General features: G+C 39.2%; 1 protein-coding gene across 6 annotated transcripts in view; it reads right to left on the bottom strand.

Moving 5' to 3' along the window:
* eya1 (EYA transcriptional coactivator and phosphatase 1) overlaps nt 1–12,584 on the bottom strand; it is a 62,758-nt gene that overhangs the window by 30,151 nt on the left and 20,023 nt on the right. For 2 of the 6 annotated variants that reach the window (XM_084939215.1, XM_084939218.1), the window contains exons 1-4: nt 4,129–4,237; nt 2,331–2,458; nt 1,645–1,710; nt 226–303 (exon numbers count right to left, since the gene is read on the bottom strand). In XM_084939215.1, coding sequence (XP_084795341.1) covers nt 226–303; nt 1,645–1,710; nt 2,331–2,454 — 268 coding nt within the window. In that variant the 5' untranslated portion in view covers nt 2,455–2,458; nt 4,129–4,237. Of the gene's footprint in view, nt 1–225; nt 304–1,644; nt 1,711–2,330; nt 2,459–4,128; nt 4,238–9,793; nt 10,399–12,584 lie in introns of those variants that run through there. The other 4 variants (XM_084939219.1, XM_084939220.1, XM_084939216.1 and 1 more) reach the window with 3 other exon arrangements.

Below are 12,584 nucleotides of genomic sequence, written 5' to 3'. Positions count from 1 at the left end.
ACAGGTGCAAGCAAGCACAGCATATATATATGCTGACAGTTGAGGTAGATCCCCTTGTTCTTAAACACACTACCACACAAAAACACACATTGTAATGCAGTTTTAGCTGAAGGGACATTTCCCGGGTACCGGCTTATCAGTCAGTCATCTCTATGCTCATCTGCTGTGTGCATGAGAGAGAGGCAGTCGGACATACATTTACACACACATACCAAAACGTCTCACCTGATCCTGAGAAGCTATCTAGAGAGGTGTCTGCTACTGAGGTGGCGATTTCGGTGCTGCTCATTGGTTCTGTTTTAACTGCAAACAAAGAAGACACATTCTCAGCGAGAGCACCAAATCAATGTCAGGAAAAAAGGAAAATCTTGTCTCACTACATTAGGCTTCCACATTTTCACAAACAAAAAATAATTTTTTGGAAAAAAAAATAACATTTGATAAGTGTATTGCATGTAAAATAAGCTAATTTAAATGCACGATACATTTGCAGTAGTCTTATATACATGTATTACTGAATTGTCTAATTATTTTTGGTAGCGTATCTCCTAAGATGGATTTTCTTTTGATCTCTTGTTATTTATCTTTCAGAGTGACAAAATAGAAAAGATCAAAACTGCAATAGGAAAGTTTTTTATCTACTTAAAAAAGAACCATGAATTAAACTTTCATACGAGAGTGGATTCTAGTAAATGTAAAATACTAAAGCTTTCTATTATTAATTTAAAGAAAATAACCTCCTGACATGTCAGCACTTAGATGTGGGATGAATGAAAATAAGTGCAGTAGATGTGCGTTAAAGTCGCTGATAAAAAGCGATACACAAGTACGACTGAAATGTCAAGGAAATATATGGTGTATAAAATCTTTTTAAGAGGGTGGGGAACGCTGTTTGACCTTGATGCTATTATACAGCTCAGCAATAGATTTGCAAAGACAATTTCACAGCTATCTGACAGCTCAGGATTCTTTGAAATCTATCCATTTCACTTCAGGCGGGCTGAAGGATTGTTTTCTTCCTTTTTTGGAAAAACAGATTGACAATGTGGGCAAAGGAGTCATGCTCAGTGGAATCCCTCATGGTTGAAGAAGCCATTTGCTGTCATGTTTTACATGTTTCCACTATGCTTGCTCAGTGCAGGAACATATGCTGACAAAGGGTAGTTCTTTTCAACAGCACACTGATGAAAAATAGTGGTAAATGCATGCATAAACTAGCATTCAGGTCACAGAGCACACAATAACCACTGTATTCAGGAAATCAGCATGGAACAACCAAATTAAAAAATTAAGAATTATAATGCTTATATGCAAGTTCACAGTACGACCAATCACTAACAATGAACTCAAGTCAAGTCTGTGTCAAACCATGCTTGAAACAGAATGCCACAAAAAAATAACAACAAGTACCAGAGTTTCTGAATGAAAGGCACAATAGTTGAGGCGATTTTATAACTTTGCAGCTGGTAAATAGTAATATAATTTTAAGGGGAGATTTTAAAGAATACAAATTTCTTCATGAGTCAAGTAGATGGTTCAAAATTACAATGAGTGCTTTCAGTTGAGTTGAAACAAACAAACAAACAAACAAACAAAAAAAACCACCAAGTATTGTCCTTTCATTGGCACCAACAGTAGACAAACCTGCAGCGGACTGTGAGTTTGAACCTAACAACCAGTCTGCAGTGGTAAGCATTGTGATGTTATCACCTATGGGAAAGACAGAATGGCAAAGGAACACATGACAGTCTACATCATGACTACGGGTCCTGTGTGTCATGAACAAACAAACAAAAATAATAAATAAAAAAAATACTTCTAAAGCTTATCTGACAATGTGGTTCTTTTAATAAATTGATGTTTTATGATTTGGGCACGACTGCTTCACTAAACAAAGGCTCAGATTTGAAGCACAGGTGAATCGCCTGAGTGACTATAACTATGTAGAGTAGAAACCATATGCAAAGTGCCATCATTTCCATTTGTGGGCTTTGAATAATTACATGGGTGCTTAAATAAACAGCTAATAGTCACGAGAAAACGACCAACAGAGGTACTGAACTGTGTTAAGGCTGAGAACCAGCAAATGTCAAATGAATCCACGCCCCATTTTAGTATCTCGTTAATACTATATTACAGCAAAAGTGTTGATAATATATCCTAAAAAACTTCTAAATATCAGTTCAACACTCACGCTGGCTTTATTGCTGTAAAGTACTGTGATAAAATCCTTTTAGGTTTACTGTCACAATTTTCAGTTATTTTAGGAATTTTAGCAAGCATTACAAGAGAGAAAGGTAAATGTACGCACAACAGCACTGCACACATACCTTCAGTGCCATTGGGTGTCATGGAATTGTTACCGATGTGTGAGTTGTCAAGGTTGGGACCATTAGGAGATTCACTGCTTCCACTTACTCGGCTGTGCGGACTGGCTAGATCCTGCATTTCCATAGACCTGACGACACACACACACACACACACACACACACACACACACACACACACACACACACACACGCAGGCACACATCAAATCAAATTAGATAGTCTGGTTTCAGGGAAGGCGCAGAGCTCTCATGCAGAATTCTGTGTACACAGCGTGCACGGTATAAAATGGTGAACATGAGAGAGTAAAAAGTACAGAAGATAAGGAAAAAAAAAGAAAAGTGTATTCCACTGCACTTACAGTAGAAAAATACACAATTTAATGCAAGTTTACTAATTTCTATCTTGCATGTGATATTTTTCTACTTTACTACTTTAAATAAAGCAATTTTATGCTGTGCTAAATGCCCAGAAAAAAACAATTATCAGATTAAAATGAAAGAAGTACACAAGACAAAATGTTACACCCAAAAAAACCCTGTGTGGAACAGAGTGATAAAATGACTGTTAAGCATTTTGACAGCACAGTTTGAGATTTCTCACTGGCAGTCACAATTTAACGTAATGTGAACGCAAAATGTTTACTCTTAATTTAGTCTGATACTTCTTGAAACAAAAATGGCCTTAAGTATATATCGTTTTGTGCGATAATGAAGACTGTTAACAGATGTTTGCTGGTTGGAAGCAACGCACAGCATGCCTGTTAAAAACGCAGCACTCTGCTTGATTATAAGAGTCTATGCCTCAGTGATGGGCAGATGAGAAGCTCATGAGGCATGTGTTTGCTCTGGCAAGCTCCTTAATTGTTTCTGTGTTTATACAAAAGACCACGGCACTGAAAACCTTATTCTCTCTTCTCATTTGTGCGCTCAAAGGATCTGATTGAGCACAGACAATGGAGCTAAAAGAAGGCACGAGTGATTTGAAAAAGTATGGCCACAAACTCTACACCCCATTTGTTTCTGCTGCTGTTCCCATTGCAACAGTGAGTTAATGAAATTAGGATAAAATGTTTTGTACGTTATACTGTCATTTTTAATTATATTGCAGGGTTTGGGGTATCTCTGCTATCGACAAACATCGGCCTTTACAAAAGGCCACAAAGATAAATGCTCAAGCAACTCTGAGTAGTCTGAGTGATATCAGATGCCACCAAGAAACAGAATTATGAGATAAAAACATTAAATTATGATATGCATTCACTGGGTTTAAAATAACATTACAATGATATTATGTTATAATACTTTCCAGTAGATTTTGGCAGACGTAGTCATTTCTTGGGGTTTAAATCCAAATCAATTATTTATGGGAAAAATATATATACATTTAGGCAAGACAGTACACACCAAAAAGGTAATTATAATTAACAAAAAACAGCAACACAAAAGTCCAAGTCAGTCTTCTTCACGCGTGCTCCAGTAATGGAAGCTGCATTGCCTTTTTCCCAAAGGTATATTAATTTACTCCTCCCCTAAAAATATCACACCCGCTAAGCATACTCTTAAGGATGATCCAGAATAAACTGACCCTATTTCTTGCACACACAGCTTAATCCTGTTTTTTTTTCCCTTTTGCCAAACTTTTTTGTCATTAACTGACGGCTAAAAAGCCTCCCATCTCTAATCAGTCAAGCCGAGAAATGCCGACAGTTCTTTAGCAGAATTTCTAAAGCAATCTCTGATGCCACACAGAGAGCTACATGTCTCTGATGCTCCTGGCACTGGCACAACTGTGCTCTTACCTGGACCTAGATGGCTTTGAGTCCTCTCAAACCACACTCCCTTTCTTTATTCTGCCTCCACCTGCCCCAGCAGAAACAATGTCACTCCTTGTTATTGCAGCTCGATGTCACAGTCCGGAGCCATCCATGACACAAAAAGGCTTGTCTGAGAAAACATTATTGTTATTCTGGAGCAGAATGGGAAGAGAGGGCTAGCTGGGGAACAGAGGCTCACATTGTCTCGCTCTGAGCCGCAGCCCCGCTCCACTGTTGTTTCCTCCTCCAGGTCCTCCCTCCTCCCTGAGCAAGGGGAGCATGGCCAAATGACGGAAAGGTGATTCATCATTGGTCTACGACAGCTGCAAACTGGATTAGCCCTCCCCCAATCAACATGCAAAGCGTCTTAGCCAAGGTAAGCAGGAAGGGGTGGGGTGGAGGGGGGTGAGGGGGTGTTGGGAAGGGGGTGAGGGAGTGAAGGTAGGCAAAGGGGTGAGGGGTTGTGGATAGAAGGGGGCTGAGGGCCAGTAAAGGGTGGGAGAGCCTGCCTACTTTCCTGCTTGAGGTAGCCTGCTGCTGCTGGAAGGAAGATGGGACTTGTTGAGCAGTGGCAAGTCAAGCGTGACACCCCTAGCATCTTCAGCAGATCTTTCATCTGCAATTGACACTATCTGAAATTTATCAGCACTCCTCCTCTAGGCATACTGACAGGTCCTAATGACCATCAGGGCTGTCTTCCCTAGGCCTGCCTGTGCCTGGGGCACAATAGAAAAATGCACAACTTCACAGCCGACTCACAATGGCCATGAAATAAAGAACGGGAGAAATACACACACACTTTCTTTGTGGTAACACAAAGGTTCATGCTTATGTCTTTTTTTTTTTAGCACACAAAGACACATAACTCATTTCTGTATGTCTGCATGTGTACACACACACACGCTCATGCACAGGGCACTACAGAGGCCCCCAGATGAGTGGCGTAGACACACACACACACACACACACACACACACATACACACACACACACACAGGGCACTTTAGAGGCCCTCAGATCAGTGGTGCATCTCAGACAATGAAAGAGACTGGAAAGGAGAACATGGAGAGCATATGGAGCCACATATGTTTCCTATGACGCTACGAATGCCTCTATTACTCTCCTTTAGCTGACAGTTACATTTTGCTGTCCACTCCCACTCTGCTTGTCTCTCTGCAAACATCAAGCAGAGCCATATACTTGCATGGCTATAACACTATATTAGACCTGACTCCAGCCCACCATGGGAATACAGGGTCCAAAAAAGGTCAAAGGTATTCATATGGTCAGGTAAAAAAAAAAGAGAGAGAGAGAGATGGAGCGAAAGATGTATAAAGTCTTTTTTCAAAAATCCTGCCATGATTTTTTAATGGCTGACTGTTTACATGAGCCAGGGTAACCTGAGCTCCATGGTCTAAGGTTTTTTTTCTTTTTTTTCCCAACAGGCTTTGCTCTTCACACCGAGGCAAAGCCTTCATGAACACCATTCCAGCTTTACAATTTGCCTTCTCTCCCACTGCTTACGATACAGCTATCTTAGCAAAAATAACCGGTATATTTCATTCTCACACCTCACTTTTACTTTCACAAAGCACAGACAACAGCATTTCTTCCTCCAATAATTTCTTAATGCTGAAATACACAAAAAGGATGAAAAAAATTACAACATGAGTAAAATCTATATTTATAGAATAGAAAGAAGAGGCAAAAGCAATGGAGACGAAAGAGAAACACATTTTGCCACAGAACATTAAGAGAGATCACAGAGTTGGGGGAAGCTGTGAAGCGAGAGTGTTGTGGTGGGCTGATGTGGTATGGTGCGTGTGGTGGCTGGCTTCTCTCTTCAACAGTTCATGCCAATAAAGCCATTACCATAGTGGTGTGTCAGCCTTTGCCAGCAGGTGAAACCAGCCAGGTGAAGGGGGTGAGGGAGAGCGGGGAAGATGGGAGAGGAGAAGGGAGGGGGCTTGGATTTAAAAGCAAAAACATGCCTTTCTTCATCATCGCTAAATATTTAGTTTTTTCTTTAAAAAAGGTCTGCATTTAGCATCTTTGATGTGCTTCTTTACTTCAACCTGAACTGCCAGGTCTTTGAAGCTAACAAGAACAAAGCCTGACTAGATGAAGCGTTGGAAGTGTCATCAAAAGAAAGAAAAAAAAAAGAAGTGCCACAACATGCTTCATTCAAAGCTGTTAGCAGGCTTTTTTTTTTTTTGTTACGCTTTACTTATTTCAAGACCTGCATTTCCAAAGATAAATATAGCTACAGCCAAGCTTTTAGCTAGATCATCTGAGCATGCAGGGTGCCTGACCAAGCACACACTGTTTCTTCTTCTTTGCTGCATATACCTGTTATTATACAAGCAAGGGTTGCTTATTTTCATATACGCACTGACATAAAAAATTGTGATTTGTTTAGTATTTTAAGATGTTAATGCAAATTTAAAAAATGCACAAGACAAGTAAAAAGTGGCATTTTTCAGTCAATACCCCCTTTGTCATTTCTAATACATATTTATCGTATAATCTGCACAAAGTCTTTTGTATTTTACAGAGTATATAAGCCATGTGTTGTGTGTTACAACTTTTGCAAAACAATGCTTTAATCAAAATCTAACTTTAAAACAACTAATCCCCACTTAAGCTGGTCAGCTGAATCCACATGGTGGCCCAGGAAAAATAAATCCACTCGCAAAGAATGTAGATGCGGACAACAATTGGACACAGATGTGAGTGGAATTAGGCACAGTTTACAAAATGCTACACTTCACTTGTGTCTCCATACGAGGCCAAAAAAAAAAAGCCGGCTGCCAACAAACGCAACATTAAATACACTGGTGCTTTTTCACCCTGTCAGTGTTATTAATTTTACATAAGCACTGCACATTTCTGATAAAATGAAGTGACAAGTGAAGTTCAATACTGTTGTATTTTTAATATCCTTTTTTTGTTTACAAGAAAAACTATTTCTGTTGTTTTATTTATTACGACTTCATCATGGCCCATATATCTTATTAAAAAAACAAATCTAAAGATAATTATTATTACTTAAAATATAATACATTACTTTGTTTTTTTTAATGCATACATATAATGGAGGAGTATTCTTTATATTTTAGCACTGCGTGCGACGTGCAGTGACAATTGAAAGTGCATGGTGCTTCACATGCAATTTAAAATTTTGTACTTGTCTACAATTAAAAGCACAATTATTAACAGATGTGCTGTTTGTTGATGTGCAATTTGTCGCTCTCATTTGGTTCAATATGACATTGTGCTCCAGCAATTCGCTCAATGGCTACATTAAATCTGTTAATACTGTGCTCTTCAACCCTCAAAATTATTTCCAGAAGGCCACTTTGCCTTTGAGGGGCCATCAAACAAGATTTAAGGTGGACATTTTATCACAACCTGCCTACCACCGTGACCGCTGCAGAATGAGAGAGGCTTTACGAGAAAAAGGTGAAAGAAAGTCCAGGGACAAATCGGAATGATTATGAAGCTTTAATACTCGTTGTTTTAATTTTCTCAATCCTGAAAAAGCTATTTGTTATACTGAGAAAAATTTGTACTTGCACAGAATAGGAAACAATACACATTTTAATTAGACTTCAAATTGACAATGCCAAAGGTTGCAAAGTAGTTTTAGCAATATCTTTTTTTATAAAAACAAAAACATAAATCAATTAAATTAATTCTGTGCAATGCAGTTGAAATGAAATACATTTTCTCAGCACCTTGCTTTTTATTCTGACTCTGCATAAACATATTGCCCTTTACACACAAAAGGCACGAAAGTGGGTATTAGTGGTTGAGGACCTGCAATAGCAATCATCAGGAAAGCTTAGAAAAGGCTCGGAGCACTCATTTCCTGCTCTTTCAACCACATATTCCAGATCTAAACAGGGGTGTGTTAACAAAACAACACCCCACAGTATTTAGTAAACAACCCCTTTCCACTAAATGCCCAGCATGGGCTACTTAATAGGTGCTTTCCTATTACCTTCTTCCTTCTCTCGAGCTCTCTTCCACCCCTCCATCTTCCTCCCTAACAGTTGAGTGAGGCTCGATCAATTAGCCGTCTGTGTCTTTCACCATTTTCAATCTCCTCTCTGAGAGAAGAGGATGAGAGCTTGGCCGGCTAGACACATCCATACGGAAGGCATCAGTCCTTGGGCAAACAATGCCACCATCACCGCCGACCACTCCTGCTTATAAACACTGCTGCTACACATGCATGAAGCACTGCAGCCAGGCAGAGAGACCCTGATCTCTCTCTGTGTAAAGCAAATACACAGTGTAAACAGCCCCAAATCAGCCTGCTCATTATCTGTTAATTGGATAAATACGGTTATTGTGTGAATGAATGGCTGCAGCAGGCAGTCAAACACACTGTCATGTTTGTCTACATAGAGCGGAGGCTCACTAGGCGATCCTAACCTCTCTATTTCCTCTCTTTCATCAGCACACACCTTTTCTAAACTCCAAAAAAGGGCAGGCGTTTGAAAATGGCAAGAATTAGAGGATGAAAAAGAAAAATATTTCAGAAAGATGAAATGCGCTTCACACGGACACACACACACCATACAATAATTCCTCGACTTGAGATGTAAGCCTGTGATCATACGCAGAACATTAAACCAGAACATCCTTCAATTAGAGAGGCTAGTGATTACAGTGGGTGAGTCATCTTCGCTACACGTGAAACACTGGCGAGCAGAGACGCAGCACGGCCGAGAAGCGGGGTCTGTTGTCGTGTTTAGAGGCTGTGAGCCTCTCAGGTCTTGCAACATTCCTCGCTTCAGCAGATGGCATTAGATGTCAACTGCTTTGACTGTGCTCATTTTGTTTGTTCCACCAGTAACAAAAAAAAGGAACTACGACAGTCCAGCATCTTTCCCACACTTCAACAAAATGTAGTGTGTTAAGGAAGAAAAAAAAAAGAGGCTCCCATATTTCAAATGTGAATTTTGATGTATTTACGGTCTTTGTATTATTTTGAATGCCACTAAAGTCATTGGGCTTTTCAAAAAAAATTCAAATATATTTTTACTCGAAGGTCAAAAAATTAACTTCAATTTTTTTAATGACTATAAAAAAAATCATATCTGTTTTACACTGTAATTTACATCAATAAATTATTATTTTTGTAGACATATTTGACTGGAAACTTGTAAAACTCAGTCGGACTGTATGTAGTATAAAAACAGAGCTTAGTGTATGATTTTGTGTAATTTTTTAATTTTATATTAGCTGGATTTACTAACGTGAAATATAATTAAATACTTTTGCTATCTATCTTTATCATTAATAAACTGCAAATACCGCGTGAAATTTAAACCCTTCCTTTTGAGTTTGTTTACCATTATTTTTGTAAGATGCATTCAAGTATTACATTTCTTAAATTGCAAAAATAAGGGTTGTCATAGGTGCTGTTTTAAAAGATAATGTCAGTCATAATTGTCACTCTTTCTGCTGACATTAATACTTTAATTGAGTATTATATGCTTGCTTAAACACTGACAGAAATGTATGAAATAAGACAAACTTTCACACACACTATAAGACTCAAGAAATACTGATCATGTCAAGACAGTTAGTAAACCAGAATGTCAAATAATTATCGCACAGAAATTAAAGTCATACTCACTAGAATTATGGTTGAATCACTGTGTGTTTATCCCTTCTTTATCTTCCTTAAAAAAAAAATCTTCTTGAGAAAGATCGTTCAGTCCAGCAGAGCGGGTGGCAAACTTTCTAAAACACGTCTCAGCTGTCCGTAGAACCTGTAGCACAATAAATGTAAACTACAAAACTACTTTTTTCTTTTTCATTTTAGGTGTTGGAACCCATTGAGCCCCACGCGGTATCTCAGGAGACTCAGTCCCATTGAGAAAGAGAGTTGTCCGATTACTGCTTCAGGCAGTGACTAGTGAGTGTCTGAGGAAGAGGGAAAAAAAGAGAGAGAGTGAGCGAGAGCAAGGGAGAGGGAGGGAGGGAGGAAAAAAAGGCAGTGAATGAGGGAAGGAGAGGGAGGCTGCTGTCGTTTGAAAAAGCAGAAAAGTTGCTCGGTGCTCTCACAGGAAGACTTTGGGTCTGGAGGAGGCACGGGGGAGTTGTGCCTCACACCAGCTTCCCATATGTCATTAACTCAAAGCTTTAAGCAATAGAGTCCTCTCCAGATTGTATCAGTGGAGACTAAGACAATGAAAAGGCTGATCTCTCCACTGCCCTGTCTGTCCACTGCTCTGCTCACACACCCTCAGGGCTCACACTTTTCTTCTCCCCCCTTTCTCTGTTGTTTTTGTTATGCTCTTTTTTTTCCACCACAAACCACATTTTTTTCTTTCTCCTGTGAGCCTTGGGTCATTGCTGGATTTCTTTCTGTCACAGAAGGACTTCAGAGAGTAAACAAGGGGCTAGGTCATTAGCTAAGGTGATGGGAAGCCAGAGGTTTTAAAAGCGGCCAAGAAACTCGGCTCTGTTCATCTCCACAGCACTCTAGTGGAAGTCCTCCGTCAACACATAGACACGGCATCTGTGTGCAAGGTAATGACTGCCTTCTGTCTGCTCCAGGTTATTATTTCAACTGCGCAAAGCAGCAACACAAGGCCACGCTGCTACTGATGAGCTTGAACTGGTGATTTATTCAGGCTGGTGATGAGGCGTGTACAGATTTTGCTTCAATGTATCATGACATTTTTTTTTTTCAAGAATATCAAGTCTGTGTAAATAATGGCTGAGATATCAATGAACTGTTTAAAATATGTTTAATTTCCACAAAATAAAGCTGTGGGTTAAATACCAACTGTAGTACTGACAAATGATTACCAAGAAAGAGGAAACCATACATTTACTATGGTAAAGAGGTGGTGAGAGAAAAAGAACACCCACTGCCAGAAGAATAGCGTGCTGTGTTAGTGGCTGGGCTTTTTGTGTGCTACTTGAATATCTTGCTAACTCCCAGTCAGTTGGTGATGATAAGAAATTAAATAATGTCACACATGTCACCGAAAGAGCACGTTCAAATCTTTATGATTATGATAGTATTTATTTAATATTAATGAAAATGAGTTAATCAGTTTGCACCTGATCAGCTGTAGTGTTCAAGGCCCATACTGAAAGCAGGTCGCCACCAACCGGCCTCTGTGTAGCAGTAGTCAACGAGGAGCTGACAGAAATAGATCCGGGCTGCACTACTCCTGATTTTAACACAGTGCAGTAATAATGTGGACGTGCCTGAAATGCAAGCGCTGCCTGCCTTTCCAAACCCTCAGCCCACAGGTAAATCCACAGGATCACATTGCAATATCAGATCATGAAATATATTGCACATTGAACAGATTCTTAATAGCTAAATTGACTAATAGATGCTTGGGGGCTCTCAAGTAACTAGTTCTAATAGCAGACGGGTACACATGCCAATTAAGATGCTACATTCATTCAGTGACTCTCCGTTTTAAGTGGCTGTGTAAAATTAGATTGAGATGTAATTTTGCAAGTGAGTTATTTTCAAATTGTACAGTATAATTATCCAGAGTTGTTTATGTCTCATTGAGTAAACTCAGATTTTCCTCTTACACTCTTGCATGCATGCTGCATCTGAATGTTGTGAATCGAAGTTTCAATCAGTCTAGCAGTTTTACTGCTAAACTACTATGTTCATGTCACGGAGTATTAAATTTAAGGTCAATAAATGAAAATTATCTTACGGAAAATAGCAGATTAAACTTCGAATTGAATTGTCAATATTATGAGTTTTAAAACTGAAGTTTTGCACACAATCAAAAAGAGCAACGATATACTATCGCAGTTAGGGGGACTCAACATATTCAAAGTAAAAAAAAAACTTGCAGATTAGAGCAATAAAATAATCGTTTGTGGAACTGTAAAAACTAAGAGTGCCTCTACATCTGCCAGATGGAAGCGTAACAAAAGATGCACTGATACTGTTCGACTGACATCAGCGCTAAAACACCACTTGCCAAAAACTATATCAAGTAAGAAATTTGAGAAGAGAGCTAAGATTAAATGCGAAGCCGTTCTTTATTAAGGATTATCTTGATGGGACTCAATGGTCTTCATGAGGGGCTGCAGGGATGCCTAACTGCAATTTAGAGTGAGGAGAGATCTGCACTGTCCTCCACTGCCAATAGGTTATCCACTCAGCTTCTTGCACACATGGAAAGAGAGACTTCAATTCCAACTGGCTGATGCAGTTTTTCAGATAAAGAATTAAGAGTTAACATAGATCTAACTCAAGTAATTGTGGCAATTTTTTTACTCTGTTGTTCCACAAAGGAGAACATCTCAGTAAAGTGAGTTTACCTAACTTGACAAAGAATATATAAACAGTGTGAAGGGAGCAGGAACGGTGTGACAAGGGATCAAGTGGTCCAGATGAAACAAAATGCTAACACCCCGGTGACAAAGTTGCAATA

Source organism: Perissodus microlepis, chromosome 9 (genome assembly GCF_051167445.1).
Source record: "Perissodus microlepis isolate ML-2025 ecotype Zambia chromosome 9, ASM5116744v1, whole genome shotgun sequence".
NCBI classification, from domain to species: Eukaryota; Metazoa; Chordata; class Actinopteri; order Cichliformes; family Cichlidae; genus Perissodus; species Perissodus microlepis.
Note: the sequence above shows the minus strand (reverse complement) of the source record. Positions and strands in the feature narration are given on the sequence as shown.